This window comes from Diabrotica undecimpunctata, chromosome 8 (assembly GCF_040954645.1).
Source record: "Diabrotica undecimpunctata isolate CICGRU chromosome 8, icDiaUnde3, whole genome shotgun sequence".
Taxonomy (NCBI): Eukaryota; Metazoa; Arthropoda; class Insecta; order Coleoptera; family Chrysomelidae; genus Diabrotica; species Diabrotica undecimpunctata.
This window is the reverse complement of record NC_092810.1, coordinates 105,613,398-105,632,340: the sequence shown is the minus strand read 5'-3', so window position 1 is coordinate 105,632,340 and position 18,943 is coordinate 105,613,398. Positions and strand designations below refer to the sequence as shown.

At 32.7% G+C, this 18,943-nt stretch overlaps 1 protein-coding gene across 4 annotated transcripts in view; it reads left to right on the top strand.

Moving 5' to 3' along the window:
* Positions 1-18,943, top strand: part of didum (dilute class unconventional myosin) — a 162,624-nt gene that overhangs the window by 120,372 nt on the left and 23,309 nt on the right. For 3 of the 4 annotated variants that reach the window (XM_072540690.1, XM_072540689.1, XM_072540692.1), the window contains exons 11-15: positions 2,348-2,934; positions 5,824-6,135; positions 9,239-9,385; positions 11,850-12,044; positions 14,764-15,087. In XM_072540690.1, coding sequence (XP_072396791.1) covers positions 2,348-2,934; positions 5,824-6,135; positions 9,239-9,385; positions 11,850-12,044; positions 14,764-15,087 — 1,565 coding nt within the window. The remainder of the gene's footprint in view (positions 1-2,347; positions 2,935-5,823; positions 6,136-9,238; positions 9,386-11,849; positions 12,045-14,763; positions 15,088-18,943) is intronic. The other variant, XM_072540691.1, reaches the window with a different exon arrangement.

Below are 18,943 nucleotides of genomic sequence, written 5' to 3'. Positions count from 1 at the left end.
GAATATCTTAAATCGTGCCGAAGTCTAAATCCAGGAAATGGTGACTCTAAAGAATCGTACTTTTAAATATTTAATACCTTTTTGTTGTCTTTTGCATAGATATTCTTATTAAGGGCCCTGATCTTTAGAGTGTTTCTTGGGGCAGAGAAAGTTTTTGCCTCAGTTGAAAAGGTCATTACACAACCGCAATTTTACCCGCTTCAATGGCTCTCTGTATTGCAGCCGTGTCCCATAATTGCTGCTGGGTTTTCCTCCTGTATTTGTAGACTATTGCCAAATCTAAAGAACAAAAATCTAAGTAGTACTGTACAATAATATGTTAATATGTAATCAATTTATTAATTAATTATTATTTTTGGCTGTTCCCATTTATTTTTTAGTCGACATTATAAAATTATTACAAAGACTATTAGATCTATAATTCAATACTGCAAAAAATGGGCTTGTTCGAAATATTTTAACCGTTCTATATCAAATCTATTATCATTTAATTACTTTTAAAACTTGGAATTTACCTACTTCACAACAGTAATAATTAATTGAAAGAAAACACTGAAAACTTTGTTTTCAAAACTTCCACAAAATTTATTTTAAATTCTTATCACTACAGCTGTTTCAGCTGATTGCCTTTCTCAAGTGATCTGTTTTTGGCATGGGTTTACACTTTATAGTCTCTAATCCATCCCATCCCACACAACATAAACTGGCAGCCTATCATAGTATGTTACATAGATTAACAGAAATTCCGATGTCAAAATACAATTACAAATAGCAGTAAACAATGGATACAACGAACAAACAATTAATAAAATATTAAATCAAAAACTACACAAGAAAGCCCTGAACTTAGTATTTCCACCACCAGAGAAAAAACCCAGTACCTTCTGCTCGATTACATATACAGGCAAAATATCAACAAAAATAGCCAAACATATAAAAAAGAAAGGAATAACACCAGCTTTCAGAACAAATAACAACCTAGGCAAATATATTAAAAACAACAAGAGCCAAAATAAAAAACACTTACACAGTGGTGTGTACAAACTTAAATGTGGCGACTGCCCAAAAACTTACATTGGTCAAACTGGTAGAAATTTTAATAAACGAATAGCAGAACATAAAAGGGCTTTCAATAATAGAAAAATAGATTCTACATACGCACTTCACCTTCTAGATCATAATCATTCTTTTAATGACGAATTTAAAATTCTTCACATTCAAAATAAAGGCCTTAAGTTATCTTTGTTAGAATCTATGGAAATCAACAAATTAAAAAACACAGATATAATTCTGAATGGCCAGCTTGAGACAAACAGTTCTCCCCTCCTCAACCTATTTCATTAGAGACTATAAAGTGTAAACCCATGCCAAAAACAGATCACTTGAGAAAAGCAATCAGCCGAAACAGCTGTAGTAATAAGAATTTAAAATAAATTTTGTGGAAGTATTTGAAAACAAAGTTTTCAATGTTTTATTGTTACATAAAATGAATTTGCATCAAGTAACGGTCGAATCCATCAATTATTTAATTGAAAGAACAAAACCAACCACGGACAACGTGGCCATTTTGCCCAAAGCGATGCCATTAATTTGGATCCTTCTACACGTACATCTACTGAACAGACAATTGACTGACAGGTTAAACTAAGCTAAATATATATTGTCTTGAGCAATGTTTTTGGTAAACTTCAGAAAATCAGAGTAAAGATACAACAAATATAGTATCAAACAGTTACCTTAGATTACCAGTAGGAAAAACCACTGATTTCTTTATAAGATCGGCAAACGCAAATAATTTGCTTCCATACTTCCTCAAAGCATTAATGGCATCCTACAGACGCAGTTGCCCTGACTCCCGCTGGGTAGCAGCACCTTACAGAGACGTTAACGTCTACTAACTGGCCACTTTTCCCGTGATGGCTGCTTTTCTCGGGTCACCCCTAGTTAGGTTACCTATCTGTTAATTTACTTTTTTTATAATGGCTTTGGCTTAGCCCATTAGCCAATTAATTCACTTAGAATGGCGTTTATAAGTTTGTTTTTTATACGAAAGATATCACGTTTTAATTATTGATAATCTGGAACTACTGTTTAATATTATAGTTGTTACTACGTTACTATGTCCATTAACTAGTATGCAATATTCTTCTATATGATTATAGCTTTTGTATTATGTGTTTGAAGATTTTTCATTAGATTTCATACAGGTGAAAGATGATCGAAGATTAATTGTATCATAGACTGACTCCCCCACTGTATTTAAAATGACATGGTTAAATCTTTCACTTATCCCTTTTTAAATTAGACTATTTAATATCTTTTAATAAACAATAAACATCTTTTTTAGATCAAAACTACAAACCTTCAAAGCAATGGAATTAGATATCAAGGTTCTAAACAATCTAATAATAGAAAAGAACAAGAAAATAGAAAAATTAGAAACAGATGTAAAGGCCGAAAGAGATGAGAAAGTTGACTTGATTAACGAACAAGATCGAATTCGGCAAGAGATCGAAGACCAGCGACAAGTTTGGGCACAAGAAACGGCAAAATTAAGAGAAGAACTTGAAAATATGAACGAGATTGTCCGTGTGAGTGAAAAGGGTGCCGAAGAAAACCTCAAGGTGAGGTTAGAAGAAGAGAAATTAATCATTATGAACGAAGCTGATTCTGATAGAGAGGCGTACCAAAGACTGTTAAATGAGTATCACACATTAGAACAATACTGTGAAGAACTTAAACTTCAGATGAAATCACAAGGATACCAAGGCTTCCATAAAAGAAATATTAGCGATTTGAGCAGTATATCGGCTATAGATGAAGTTTTATTAAATGCAGAAGTACCTGAAGATTTTGGATATGGATCTGTGAGGTCTACAACTAGTAGTAACTCCGCAAGAGAAAGGTTGGAGAACGTTGACTGGAAAGTTGAAGGTAAGTGACATTTTTACTAATCCTTTACTATTTTATTTTCTAAGAACGTTGATGAGTATCTTTGTGTCATTTGATTGTACGCAATAATGTACAGAAGAAGTCTGATAATGTTTTACGTAATAATTTTAATAAAGTTCAAAATAAAACAAGTGAAGTTATCTTTCCAAATATTTATTAGTAAAAATATAACTTAAAATATCTTTGATACAATTACTAAAATAGATGTATTTATGATGAGACCATAAATGACTAACAACCCAGTTTTTAAAATTACCATTAAAATTAAAGTTTTTAAGAGAGATTACCCAGGCTTTATGGGATTGATTAGATTTATTACCAAGTTTCTTGGGTTTGCTGATATTTTTACAAAGTATGAAAGTAGAATTTGTTGCCTTTTTAGACGCAGTGGGGACTCTGAGGATTCACCACAAATATTTTCAGAGGGGCTTGATTTGAAACCACCAAGACATACTCGTAGGGAGATTTTATTTAATTTCAATCATAACATAGCTTCCTCCGTTCTATAGTGAATATATCATCATCATCATGGCTTATTCACTCCTGGCGGAGTGTTTGTCGCCTTTTTGGGCTCTCTGATTCATTTATTGCGGAGAATCAGTCCGCTGTTGTTTTTTTTATTATTATAGCAGCGTGTGTGACTTAGCCCTGTCTACAATTTTCCTCCATTCTTTCCGGTCCTTACAGCGCTCCTTCCAATTGTAGATTCTCAGCTTCTTTATGTCTCCTAAGACTTGATCTCTCCATCTTGTTTTGGGTCTCCCCTTTGGTCTCTTTGTTGTTGGTCTCCATCCAGTTATTCGCTTTAGAGTAGAGTCTGGGTTAGCTCTTTCTGTGTGTCCCAGTCACCTGAGCCTTTGCGTCTTCACGAACTTGATTATGTCTTCACCCTCGATGACTTCTTTAATTTCTTCATTGGTTAATCTTCTAAATTCGCCTACACTAATCCTCACCGGTCCCATTGTTCGTCGAATTATCTTTATCTCTAAGATTTCCAACCTCATTTCATCTTTTTGTGTTAGGCACATCGTCTCTGCACCATAGGTGATCACTGGCCTGATTGCAGTCTTGTAAATTTTTAATTTGGTTTTCTTACTAATGTGCTTTTCTTTCAGGAATTTTTGGTAGTTCCAGTAGGTTTTATTAACCAGTAGGATGCGTTTATTTATTTCATCCGTTCTATCATTTCTGTCATTCACCATCACTACCAGGTATTTGAAACCGTGTACTCTTTCAAATGTATATGCACCAAGCTTAATTTCTTTCTCTATGTTCGTATTCTCTCTTGAACACTTGAGGTATTTCGTTTTGCTTTGGTTTATTACTAGCCCTCTCTTCTTTGCTTCTTTTTTTTTTCTTTGGTGATTTTTTGTGCAATTCAATCCCGTAAGTTACCACCAAGACATACTCGTAGGGAGATTTTATTTAATTTCAATCATAACATAGTTTCCTCCGTTCTATAGTGAATATATACTTCAGTCTTATTATTTATTTAGTACTGTTTTGTTCTGTGAGAGAATTCCTACATATATCAACCTTTGAATTATTCACACCGTATACCACTACTGTCGAGGATGATTTTTTGTACAATTCAATCCCACCACCAAGACATACTCGTAGGGAGATTTTATTTAATTTCAATCATAATATAGTTTCCTTCGTTCTATAGTGAATATATACTTCAGTCTTTTATATCTTTGTATCAATAAAAATACTTAAATAATACTTTTCTTATTCTTCTCAATTCTTTTACTTTTCAGTTTTTCTTCAAGTGTTTAACATTTAGTTGTTATAGACCGGCCTATATCTATCTAAAAATCAGATCATTTTAGTTTTCTTTGTCTTCTTTTTGTGCCATGATTCTATTTAGTACTGTTTTGTTCTGTGAGAGAATTTCTACATATATCAACCCTTGAATTATTCACAGCGTATACCGCTACTGTCGAGGATGATTTTTTGTACAATTCAATCCCGTAAGTTACTTATTTTTCTCATAAATACTTTCTTTTTTAAAATCTTTTGTTTACTTTAGTTCTTTACTTACGTACTTTACGTACTTTAGTTGTTAGTCAATTATTCGCAGCTTTTTGCGAATTTTGCTTTTTGCTTTTAGTTTTATTGCGATAATGTGTAATCTTGTTTCATTACTTGGTAAGAACTTTAGATCATTGGCTTTATAGACCTTTCCATACTACGACCTAAAATTCTTTTTCGTATATCCTGCATATGTGTGTGTGGCTTTTGCATTGGTTTTAGTCTCTGCTGTCGAGCTTTTAGGTCGGCACTGTACTTCAATACGCAATTTAATCTCACTATGTCATTCAAGTTCGCCTGCTTTTTTACTTTATTTGTGTGTTCTTATTTAATTGTCCTCTGAGAAGCCACGGAATGGATGCTCACTCTTGACAGATCCCCGGATGGTGGGAAAAGGTTAAAGAAACCTAGATGATACCCGAAGTTAAATCATTAGCTTCTTCTCGGTTGAAGTCACCTCACAAATTAAGTGATGATAAACGAGCAATGCAATGCCTTCCATCACAAGGTCTAGTAGTTCTCGAAGGGGTTCTAGATATCAGTTAGAAAAAGGTGCTCAGTGCATCTGATTAGAGCATTTAAAATTATTTATAGATGTGTAATATAATGGCGTAGAAAGAGAGAAACTAGCATTATACCACAAAATCATTATGTTGTTTTTCTTTTAATAATATTAATCAATAAAAAATAAGTTAATATAATAATAAAATTTCATATACAAGTCGTAAGAAACTCGGTGTTTCACGCTCTTTTTTAAATTAATATATTTTAAACAATTTTATTTTAACATTCAGTATTGTCAAAACGTCTGTTTAACATTTCCAAAATCTGTTGTAGCAACGAGCGAGAACCACACTCCTACAAATACTAGCACCAGCGATACTAACACCAATCAAGAAGTGGAGACAACTGAACCTCCTGTGGAGCAAAACGTGGACGTTGGATTGGTTCTACAACTTCAACATAAATTGGCTGCTACTGAAAGAGAAAAACTTCGCATGCAAAAACGTCTAGATGAAATGGATCTGTCTCCAAAGGTCGAGAAAGCTAAGACTGAAGCTGAGTATGCCATTAGAATATCTGAACTTGAACTAGGCAATTCGCAACTTAAAAATCAGCTATTTGAGCTACAAAATAGTATTAATGAAGGTGGGTAGTAAAAATTTAATAAGCAGGATTAAGGAGTATGTGATTTCATCGCTGGTATTTTGTAATGATACAAGCTCTAGCCTGGAATTGTTTCTTTCCGTCATATTTGTTTTTATTTCAGATTTATTAATTTCTGGTTTGATCTCGTAATTCATGTTTTTATGTAAATGTCTTCCAGTATCTTTCTTATGTGCTTTTATTGTATGCTGTAATTTAGTATTCTTCCGTAATAATATATATTTTTTATCACTTATTTAGATATAAGTTTAATTTATAATTAAGTTTAAGATATCTATTCTGGCTAATTGACTAAGCTAAAGCCGTTATAAAAAAAGATATCTAACGCTTGCTGTGAAAAATGTCATATTTTGAATATTTTCAATTATTTTTCTATTTTAGCTTTCTGAATTTTTCTTTTATAGTTTTTTATTATATCTTTTTATAGTTTTCATAATATATTTTTTTAATATTTGTGAATTTTACAGGTTTTTATCTTTATTTTCAGTCAATATTCGTCTTTTAATAAATTTTGGAACAATAGGTTTTTATTTTTATGGAAACAATTTTGGATCTTTTGGATCTTTTGGGTACATAGGAAACGTGAGGAAGACGTGGTTGCAGAGCAACTTGAAGGTCAGAAGAAATGGTCAAGGAAGGTTTAGTAGTATTAATCGGTCGGTCAGATAGCTAAGCGGGGCAAGCGGTCGGTCTCATTTCCCTTCACTACCGAAATGTTCTAGTGGAAGTGCGTTAGAATAATGGACCGGCGCCAGCGTACAAAAAAAAAAGGCTAAAAAAGTAGTCTAAAATTTTAAAATCAAATCTGCTGCTTAGAATAAAATACACTGATGTCTAATCGGCCAATGGTGGAGCAGTAGGGCAAGGGATGAGGGCTTACGGCTTATTGATACTCCTACATAGGCCAGATAGAAAGGGTAAGATAAAAATTGCCGGAAACGCTTTGACAATGTAACTGTTCTTGGTTAATGATTTTAAACTTACAATACGATACCACATGGTGAAATGTTATTTATATAGCATCCTACTATATGCAATGAAAGCACTGACATTCAAAATCATTATAATGCAAAAACTGGGAAGCTTTGAGATGTGGATATGCGCCGCATACTGAAGATTGCTTGGGGAGACCACGTCAGAAACGAAGATGTTCTAAGACAAATGAACGTGGATCGGAAATTGCTAGACATAGTAAAAAATCGAAAAACAACTTATCCAGGCATGATAAAGTCGGTTCGCTATATTTACGCGGATTTCGGATTAACAAAATTATGCTAATGACTCATTGATAACCAGTTGCAGTAAACGACTTCCCAGAAAATTAGGTAAAAACTGCATTAATGGTCATATTTTAAAATACATTAAAATAACATTAGGGTAGGTATAAATTTGTTACAATATTGCAGTTGAATTGATTCTTTGCCAGTGTTGAGATTGTATGTTTGGTGGAAATATTTAAAAATGCCTAGACGTGTGTTAGATGTAGATAGTCTAATTTGTAGTGTACATAAGTATTTTACGGATGAAAAAGAAAATGGCGGTCCTTTAAAATCGGTAATGTCTGTTTAACAACGCGTATGTGATGCTCTAGGAATTAGTGAAACCAAACTAAGAGGAGTATTACAAAATCGCAATAATAAACGGCCGAAAGAAGATCACCGAAAAACTCGCCTATCATTGAAAACAAAAGATATTCCAGATGGAAAAAATTTGAAATTCGTGATACCATTTATCCAATGCGAGCCAACAAGGAACATGTGACCTTAAATACAATTCTCTCGAAATTAAAAGATAGAAAATTTGACGAAATTGGCAGGACAAGTCTATGGCAAGTAATACATAATTTGGGTTTCAAATTTCAAAAGGAAGATAACAGAAAAGCCCTTTGTGAAAGAAGTTCTGTTGTGCATAAAAGAATTAACTTTCTAAGAAAATATTCTAAATTAAAAGAAGAAAGGGCAAATTTTATATATTTAGACGAAACATGGATATTTTCTAGGGGTGCAACCAAGAGAATATGGCAAGATGATAACGTAAAGTCTATCAAACATACTGATGGAGAAGGGAAGCGACACATAATTTTACATGCAGGAGGGAAATCGGGTTTTATAGAAGGTGCTGATTTAATATTTTCATCTAAATCAAAATCAAGTGACTATCACGATAATATGAACACAGACTCCATTAATGAAGTAATTCTCCTTATTATACTGTCAATTATATAAAAGATTTTCCATTATTATTTAATTAAAAAAAGTTATGGATTATTTTTCATTTCATTTGACCAGTTGATATTTCCCCAAAGAGCAGGTAATTAAAACTGGGTACTTACAATAAAATTTTTAATCCGAAACCCGCATAAATATAGCGAACCGACTATAGATATAACTTCTTACAGCTAATATTGAAAGCAGGCAAAGTTCTGGTAGACGACAACTGAAGTGGATAAGGAACATCAAAGAATGGACTGGGTTAGACTTCCAATCACTAATAAGAAAAGGCCAAGATAGAGAAGAATTTAAGAAGTCATCGCCATCCTTCGCTAGAAGAGAGCACCTGAAGAAGAATGTTTAGAGTATTGAAACTATAGTTTTATTAATGTGTCATTCATTTGGTCCTATTTTTTAGTTGTCGCTAGTATAAGAAAACCATATTTTTATCTCTAATCTTTAACATAACCTAATCTAACCTATACTGTTATTAGGCAATCCATTGACCTGTTAAACATTGTATTTGGTTGGCACACAAAACCAACAAAACTGTCCGTAACTTTATCTACTTGTTTTTGTTAATGTTTTTTAGTGTTTTAAAGATATGTTTTATTCATTGTTTGAAAAGCAACAATAAACAAATATTATTTTGCTTGTTTTTGTCCAACATCTGGTGCTTCTAATAATAATTTCCTTAGCATTTGGTTTAAGCATATTATTGAACTACATACAATAAAAATTCCAAAAATGAAGCGAATAATGTTCATACAGGATAAATAACGTATAGTTATTAGGAAAATCACAAAAATAACCTTTGTTTGCCAACCAGAGGTCACGTGGTCTGGATTGCCTAATTTATGTATACTATTTTGTAGGACAAGGTGTAACCCAACTCCACGAGCAACTAGCTACAGCGCAGAACGAACTTGAGCGACGAAGTGAAGAAATTATTCAACTGAAGAGTGTCTTGGCTAATCAAACCAACAACATGAAATCTATATTAAACTCAAAAACCCATACAGGTACACGTATATTGCATGATACAGGGATTTTTTTATTAATTTTTTCTGTGTATTATAAAGTTGTTCTCAATATTATGTTTTTTCTCAATTTATATTATTTTTTTAATGATTTGGTAAAATTTGCTTAAAGGGATTTTATTTGGCAGTAAACAATTCACTAAAAAATGGCATTCGAAGTGGAAATGTAAGCGTTAAAATAAACCTATTTTCAACTGAAGTTGTGGTTAATTAAAAATAGGGTAAAGGCTACAGTGATTGGCCACTTAAGCATTGGAGTGTGTTAAATGTGTAAGGCACTAATTTTTATTGAAAACCATATATTTAAATAATACACCAAATATTAGACTAAAGTATCCTCTTTACGACTTACTATGTCATTTATTTTTTAAAAATGTTTAATATTTATAAAAAAGTTGTATTTTTGCAGAAGCAGATTTTACAGTGATTGGCCTAATTCGTATAATAATTAACATAGTAAAGTATATAGTAATTGCGGATTTATTCCAAGGGAAAAGCTCACATGCACGAAAATAATTTCTAATATTTTTTGGTTTTATATTCATAATTACTGTTTTTATAACTGTAGCAAAATTCTTCTTTGTTATAATTTCAAAATTGTGCTTTTTTCGAAACTTTAATACAGCACTTTTCCATCCTTATTTAAGAGATTAAAGACGGCCAAATCTGCAGGTTGCATATTTCGAGTCGAGTTAGGGTAGAGAACAATTAGAATTATCTGTAGCTTTGTGCATAATTCACTTATTTTATAGGTTAAATGTGTGCTGTGACCATCAACGAACAAGGCTGTTGGAAATTTGATGTTATTTTTGCTTAAGTAAGGATAAAGAATGCTACCTCTATATTCGTAGAACAGCTGATTTTTCATCTGTTATCACCGCACCCAATTCCTCACGTATCAGTTACAGATTTCACAATTTAGGCTGGCAGTCTTTTGTAAGCATAGATAATCATTAGGTGGGGTCACAACCACAACATCACTGTGATGTTGTGTTTCATAAACATTTTTCGCTCCTCTTGGTGCAAGAACTTTTTTGTTCTTTGGGAAAAACCAAAAACAGGTTTCGTCTCTATTGTAGATTCTACTGGGATTTTCAAAAACCCCAAATAATTGTTTTTCCTTTAAATAGTCTTCCACATTAGTTAACCAGTTTCTTATGTCTGTTTCGGCTACAACTGAGCTAGCTGCTGTTATTTCTTCTGAGGTTGTTAGAGTTATATTTGGGTGAAGTTTTAGACCGGCGTGATACCATCCTCTTTTTGGATGGTTATCTTTAAACGGATTTTCTCTAGGTGCTGAGATTTATCTCTCTAGAACTGCTTTTTCTTCTGAGGTTAATACTGGGTTAGACACAAGAGAAACTTTATTATTTATTCTGACACTTGATCTGAACTGAAGTGTTGCTCGAGGACTCTGATATAATTTAGAAGCTTCTCTTTGACTTCTACTGTTTTCAATAGACTCTAAAGCCTTAATTAGATTTCCTTCTTTATATTTTTTTTGGTAAGGAACACATACAGAGTCCTTTGGCATGTTGTAACTGAAAAAGAGCATTGCGATAGTGACTGGCCACGTTGAAATATAGTAATTAGCCTACGGCCAAAGACTGTTTACCCTTAGAATATATAAATACAACAATAAGAATAATTTAATTTACGTTACCCATTTTTATGAAAGACAAATTATATATGAAAACTTATTTTAGAAATTTAACACAGGAATTGGAGCCTAAAATTTGATCAATTATAACCTTAGTTTAATAACTCATGCTAAATTATAGCTATATCTACAACGATTAAGTTTATAATGGATCAAAAACAGGTGTACAATCTTTAAGAAATTCTTAAGAAACTTTAGTTGAACATTAAGGGACGTTGTCAAAATTTTCCTGTAAATTTGATTTATTTCAGGAACAGCAGAAATTTTTAATATTTATAAATTGCTGTTGACATTGCCAATCTTTATAGCATGGTCAATGACTGTATCATTTACCCTAGCAAAGAGTATTAAAATACCACAAGATGTTCTAAAAAAATGATGTTCTAAAATTTACGTGATTCTTCCTATTAATCGCGTCAACGTCGTTTCGACAATTATAGAATGCTTTATTTCTTCTGTAAGTTGTGTTGCATAATTCTGTTATATTATATCAGAGATATGTAAGACTCTCTTACATATCTCTGTATTATATCAACAGTATCAAATAGTCTCATTTTTTGTAATACTTTAACAAATTGGCTATTAGAAAAAGAATAAAATCACTGAAGTCATATAGAATTTAGAAAAGTAGAATTTCGAGCGACAACCGCTTTAACTATTATGTAATTAATTAAAGAAGGCTTTATAATACACAAAATATAAATCCTTGTATATTTTATTTTTTGTTTTACAGTTTTCTTTTTGTTTTTCAATATTAACTCCCGAACCCTGACTCTACCTTTATAGGTCAATACATAAACGAAGACGGAGAACTTGCTCAAGCTTACGAAACTCAAAAAACAATCAACAAACAACTTGAGCTCGAGCTTCAAGATGAAAAGGCTAAATATATGGCTTACGAAAAAGAGCTTAAACTAGAGAACGAGAAGCTACAAGAAGAAAACGAAAGGCAGCAACGTATTTTATCGGCGAATCTTTTAGGTAAGTACTTGATTATGTATTACTCGTCAAGACTAGGAATAACTAAGAAATTTTGTCCATCTGCCCAGAGAGCAGACGGTAAAGTGTTCAAAGAGAAATATTTTGGATGAACACTGGCACCACGATACACAAATATCGGTATGCTATTGCGCACGCTAGCTCTATCTCTCTCGCACTGCGTGACGTCACGTGCGAAGCAAAGTTCCTATTAGAATACTAATGCTTGCCCTGTTAGTCGATTAATATTAAATATATAGGCAATCAAATATATAAAAGCAAGCATATTTGGCACTTTATATTTATATAAGATGTGTAGTTTACAATGTTTTTATTTTTTCTTGGGTATAGGTTTTCTGATTATTGAAAAATAGAAAAACTGTTTTCGAACTTCCGCTACATAAAGTGTGTATATTCATATTAATGTAGGAATATCATAATGTCGTTTTAATTAATAAACATAAAAATGAATTATATTTTATACATATTTCGATGGTCGGATTCATTACTGGACTATTTCCAAAATCGTATATTTTGAACAAAGCATGTAGAATGGTTAAATATTAAAAACACTTTCTAAAGCACTTAATTAACATTTAAAATTAGAGAACTTTGTTTTAAATGAATGTGTTACCTAAATATTTAAAATTAGAGAAAATTGTTTTAATTTATGTGTTACAAAATATCGTCGAACTTTGACTTGCATTTTTCAACATTAGCTTAATTTACAATGTTTCAGTAATGAATCCGGCCGACAATTCATAATAAAGATTTATTGAATATTTTATACTACATTATTAAAAGTAGTTAACAAACTTTGACATATTTTTGTCAAGTTTTCTTTAATAGTTACTGAAACTAATCTGTCTGTTCATTTCTCTTAATTTTATATATACGCGTGTCCTACTGAGACATAGGAGTACCTTAAATGGTATCGTGATATTCTCAAGCTGAGCAAAAGTTTTCTATGCCAGCTTGTTGAAAGATTTTAGGTTTTTTTGATAAAGAGCTTTCATGGATTGTACAAAACAATGATTCAATTTTTAGTGTAGCTTACCACAATTTTTCTTTTGGGTACAAAAGAGAACCTCTAGAGACTTTCTGTATCTGGTTCCATATATGTCTCATAAGTTTTTGTAGGGTTTCCTAAACTATATTTATGTTTGAATTTGTATGCAACAAAACCAGCAACATACTTCAAAGAGATCCGATGAATTTTTTCTTTCACCTGCGACTTTCAAAACGTAATCGTCAATTATATGATCCTCCTTCAAGTAGTGAGCTTCTATAAATGTATTTTAAAGTATTTTGACCTCTTCAGACTGAGATTCTTTCGAACCTTTAGTTTTTTCTACCAAATTAGACAGCATTTTTTGTGTCAAGCAAATATCTTATGGCGCCCAAATTTCACTTGGCAATTAAGGACTTTCTATTGAGCTCTTACTTACGCAGGATTCACTAGTTTCAATAGTATTGCAATATTCTGTAAAGATCGCCATTTCGTCCCATTTCTCGAATAAAAGAAAAAAGTTCTCTAGCACGTCTTGATTTAACCTCGAAGTTAAAATATAGTCAACGTTGTATTTTGCTTGTAGGTAAGAAAGTAACTCTTTCAGAGATCTACTAATAAGCAATATCCCTTTTTGAAATGGAATAAGTCCTTTGTATTTACCAACCCGCGTTGAATTGACCATTTCTGACATTTCATCCAGTAGACGTGACTGCTTATCTAAATCTGTGCCATATGCATTTCGTGTTGGAGAATTGGCAACGAACTTAAATCGACAATTTAATAGATTAAGCCAATCATTAAATAGCTGAACAATTTACAACAACTTCTTTCCAGTAACTATCTTTTGGCATAAGTCCATTTTCTCCAGTATAACTAATGGCTTTTGCCACATAATTTGACAATAATTGAACTGCGGGTCTCACTCTTTGCCTCATTAGCCTTTTAAACAGAGATAATGTAGTGTCAATTTATGCGCAATTGTCAATTCTTGAGTTGATATATTTAGTAGCGCTCCAAAGTAATCCTTGTTGATTATTTTAATGTCAATAATAAAACCATGATCAATTACATGTTTTCGGTCAAGTTTAATCAAATGTGAAGGATCTGCAAAAACAGAAATATTTAAAGACTTATCACAGGGGTGATTAATTTGTAAAAACAATTCATCTACCGCACGATGAGCAAATACATCTACATCTCGAACACCATAGTACCCTGTACTGTTGCTTCGCAGGTGATGTCATGCGCGTCGGAGTACACATTTCTATTCCTTGAGTAGTATACCGGTATTGCGGTATTTGTGTATCATGGCTGGGACTCTATTTATCTACTACCTGAGTTTTAAACCTAGTTTACAGGTCAAGTTTACTTTTCTTACTAAGATAATTTCCGTTAATTTTCCTGCGAAACAAGCGGACGTGCCGATTGTACGATTTTCATAGTCCTTCCTAGTTTGGACAAAGTTTTTTGTTTTTGTATAAATTTTTTCAATTATTTTTGGAAGTAGACCTGAAATAGTTTACTCTAATCTTTGATGAAGAAGCGTTTATTTTTCTATGTCTTTGGATATGTCCTTTGCATATATTTCCAGCTGTTAAAAAGTGGAAATGTGTTTAATTTTAACCACATCTTTTTACTATGTCCTTTAACTTTTTAATTCTGATACAGAATGTTGCCGTACATTTAATAAAAAATTTTACATTTTTTTAGGTTCTGGTCAAACACAAGAAACAGCATTCATGCAACTAGAAATTACACGCTTAGCAACAGAAAATCTGGAACTACGCGACAAAATTGACTCACTTAACGAAAATATTCGCAAAATAAAGAAGAGAGAGAAGGTATTGATAAAAAAATTGAAGGAAGCCGGGTTCGATATGACTAGTGGCTCAATAACTGAAAACAATATTGACGTGAATGGTGCAATTGCATTTAGTAAAAATCTTCCAAGTATTCGCAAGAAGGATAGAGAATATTTGGGAATGTTTTCGTTTAAGGCTGGGGACGAGAACAATATTATGAAACAGTTATTAAGTAAGTATGATTTTTTGTTATTCCTGATACCTTAAGTACTTTTAAATAAATATTTTAAATTAATTTAATGAAAGCCCAAAAAATGAAAGTCCAAAAAATAAAAAATATCATTGAAATAAAACATAATTATTTTAGTACAGTTTGTAGTAAACTGTAGTGTTTTTGTATCTTCAATCGAAACATTCCAGGTTCATCCAAAAGTCGTGTTTTTTTTAATAAATTTTATTTATAGTAGAAAAGATATTTGAAAATCAAACTTTTTACAGGTGAATGGATATACATTAAACTACTTATTTTTTTTTTAAATAGCGGCTCTGAAAATGGCTGCCCAAGCTCGTCCAATTTGTTGGTGGGTGTCATCACATTTTGGAAATGAATCACCCGAAAGCAAAAAACAAATGGTTTCATATTCTGTGTAGAATTGGCTATGGTCGGTACTACAATGAAACATTTACACCGAAAAAAAAAAAAAAACAAAATGAGTTTTAAATTTTTGGCACTTTTAATTGTTTATAACTTTTTTAAATAACAATGAATATTTTTGGTTGTGGTTCCGACCATAGAGAGAGAGATCTAATAAGTAAAATGCCGTTCGGTTCATCTGTGCAATAGTTTCGAAATACGAGTGACACCCAGTTGAAAAAGCGTGGTTTCGAGAAAAGCTGGATTAACCGCTTGGAGAGCTCAGCTCCTTTCTCATCTCTACCTACTTCAAGGTCGCGCGGGCCGTGGGTACTTATTCTATACTAAGACTGTATTCTAGCAATCTTTGAAAAAAATTTTTTTTCGATTTTTTGAAAATTGTTTAAAGGAACCTGACCTTAATCACAGTGGCGTATTTAGATGTACAAGATGAGGGATTACAGAAGAAATAAAGTGCAAGAGCAAGATCAGTGAAATAGGTATCGCAAGTCACATTCCTCTGGGAATTATAATAAAACTCAACGAGTTGATTTACAACTTGAGATGCAAGACCTTTGGCTACTGTATTTCTGTTTTTTTTTTCTGTTTATGGTATTCTACCTAAAGAGAAATATGTTTAAGAGACACAGGTCAAATATATTTTTATGCCATACTTAGCTGGCTTTGAAGGCATATACTGCTTAAAAGGACACCTACCTAATTTGTCGTTTCTTCTTCGTTCAGACCTCGTGTTATTTTCGTCAAATCGAACAAATCTTAGCAAATTTTTGTGGGGCATTTAGCTTTGTAGAGTCGCAATACTTCTAGTTCTCCATCCTTAGGACTCTTTCGGCTTCTTTATTTGTACACTTCACTGTTTCGTTCACATTTTTTTTTTGTCCACAAACAAACAAAAAGAATCAACAGGATCATCTACACTTTGACCAGGGGCCAACATTACTTTGAGCACTTTGCTTTTTATTATATCGCAGGGTCGCATCCGTCCTGTCGGTTGTGGTTGACTCTTTCAGTTAATTCCATCCTTAGTTTCAAAAATTACACGCTTTGAAATCTGGGAGCTTCTAGCTACACATTTTTCTTCATTATCTTATTATTATTATTATTCCAGATTTAGCCATATGGCTCACACTCCCTCTAAGGGGAAATTTACTCATCCAAGATACCTACGGTATCAAAAGGATTGAGCTCTGGTGGGACTCTTTCCGTGTTATCGAGCCCTAGGTGACTTGGTATGCTGGAGTATCTCCCAAAAATTTTTTTTGTAGAGATGTTCTTTCAGACGTAGCTTTTTTATGTTTTCTAGGAGGTTCTTTTTATTTATTACTCCAAAGAAATCAAATTTCGAATAGAGAAAGCACGTACAAACTTCAATAAAATGAGAAAGGTACTTTGTACAAGAGAACTAAAATTGGACTTGAGAGTTAGGCTGGCAAGGTGTTATATTTTCTCGACTCTGCTTTATGGGATAGAAGCATGGACACTTAACGCGTCGACTGCTAAAAAGTTGAAAGCATTTGAAATGTGGGTGTATAGAAGAATCCTGAAGATATGGACCGAGCATGTAACCAAAGAATATAGACGCTTATAGAAGCGCAGTTCAAATGGGCGATTTGGTTACGGTTTAAGAGGGTGGCTGCATAAACTCACAGCGTGGTGCCGTGGCCGTCGGCTTAAAACTATCATGAAAATTTCATAATGAAATATGTAGTTAGGGGGAAGTGGGAAAGGAGTGCGAACGGGTAACTTTGCATCTACGCCGAAACAAATTTCGATGTCATTGATTTGCAAACTTTTTTTTTGTTGTCTTTTTTTTGTTTTTTCACAATAAAATCTTTATTGTCAATTTAAATTTTTAATTTTAAAACTTAAAAATGTATGATGTTTACAATATTCAAAGTATTTATTTTTTTAATTGTATAACTTTGAATTAAAAATTGGTTTGTTCCAACACAACGAAAAACCGTCACATAACTTTTTATTATACTGTTTTTCTGCCCAGAAATTAACGAAACATTTTTAAAAAATTTCAATTTAAAAAAAAAGTATTCAATGAAACTTTTTACTAAATTATGAAATTTTCCATTTCGCCAAAACTTCCAAACTTCCATTTCATCCATAATTTTTCAATAACAACAAAAAGCATTCCTGATTTATTTTTGAAATAACAAAATAAACTTTAACAGTACATTTTAATGAATAGTACCTATATGTGAAAGTTTTTACGCTGTATGGGTACTATTTAATCTTGTTTTAAAATAACAACTAGTAGTATCTAAAACATAATTTTTCTAAAAAGATTAAATTATTAAAAGGTAAAATAATATTATTTTCTTTAAAAAATTTTATAAAACGCAAAAATTTAATCCTATTCTACGACCACGCGGCATCTACATATAAAAATATCTAAAGTTGCATTTATTGCCCCACTCTTTCATATTTTAGAAGCAATGGTAGAGCCAAAGCTGACATGACCGCTCCTTAGTGGTACCACGTGCAACACGTGCGTTCCACTCGTCCCACTTTTCCTTATCTATATCCCACTTTTTGCTCACTTTCAAAAATAACAGTGAATGATTCTTCTATAAGCGTCTATATTCTTTGATGTAACAAACAACGAAGTCATGAGAAGAATCAACAAAAGAATGGAAGTATTTCTAAACCATCAAGACACGAAAGCTGCAATACCTGGGGCATGTTATGCGTAATGAGAGATACAACCTACTTCAATTGATTATACGATATATTATATATTGAAGGGAAAATCCAGGGCAAGAGAAGTATAGGAAGAAGAAGAATCTCATGGTTGCGTAATTTGAGGGAATGGTACGGATGCACATCAATTGAACTATTCAGAGCAGCAGCATCTAAGATCAGAATAGCCATGATAATTGCCAACCTCCGTCGCGGAGATGGCACGTAAAGAAGAAGGAGGAGGTTGTTCGGGATGACTCCAATGGTAGAAAGAATAATAGGTATCGTCTGGGTACTTTCCATTCTTTATTGTCTCCTTATTTGTATTTCCAGATCTTTGTACTTGGCGATCTTTTCGTTGTACTTAACACGCAGATTATTGTTGTTAGGTATCGTCACATCGATTAGTGTTGTTTGTCTTGTTAGTTTATTAACTAAGCACGAGATCTGGTCTATTATTATTATCCAGATTTAGCCATACGGTTCACACTCCCTCTAAGGGGAAAATTCGCTTATCCCAGATACCTACGTATCAAAAGGATTGAGCTACGGTATCAAAAGGATTGAGCTCTGGTGGAACTCTTTTCATGTTATCGAGTCCTAGGTGACTTGGTACGTCGGTGTATCTCCCAAAAATTTTCGTACGCATCTGGACGTCGAAAGTAGCACAGCTTTCTGCATGATCTTATATAGATGTGCATTAAGACATAGCTTTTTTATGTTTTCTAGGAGGTTGTTCGGG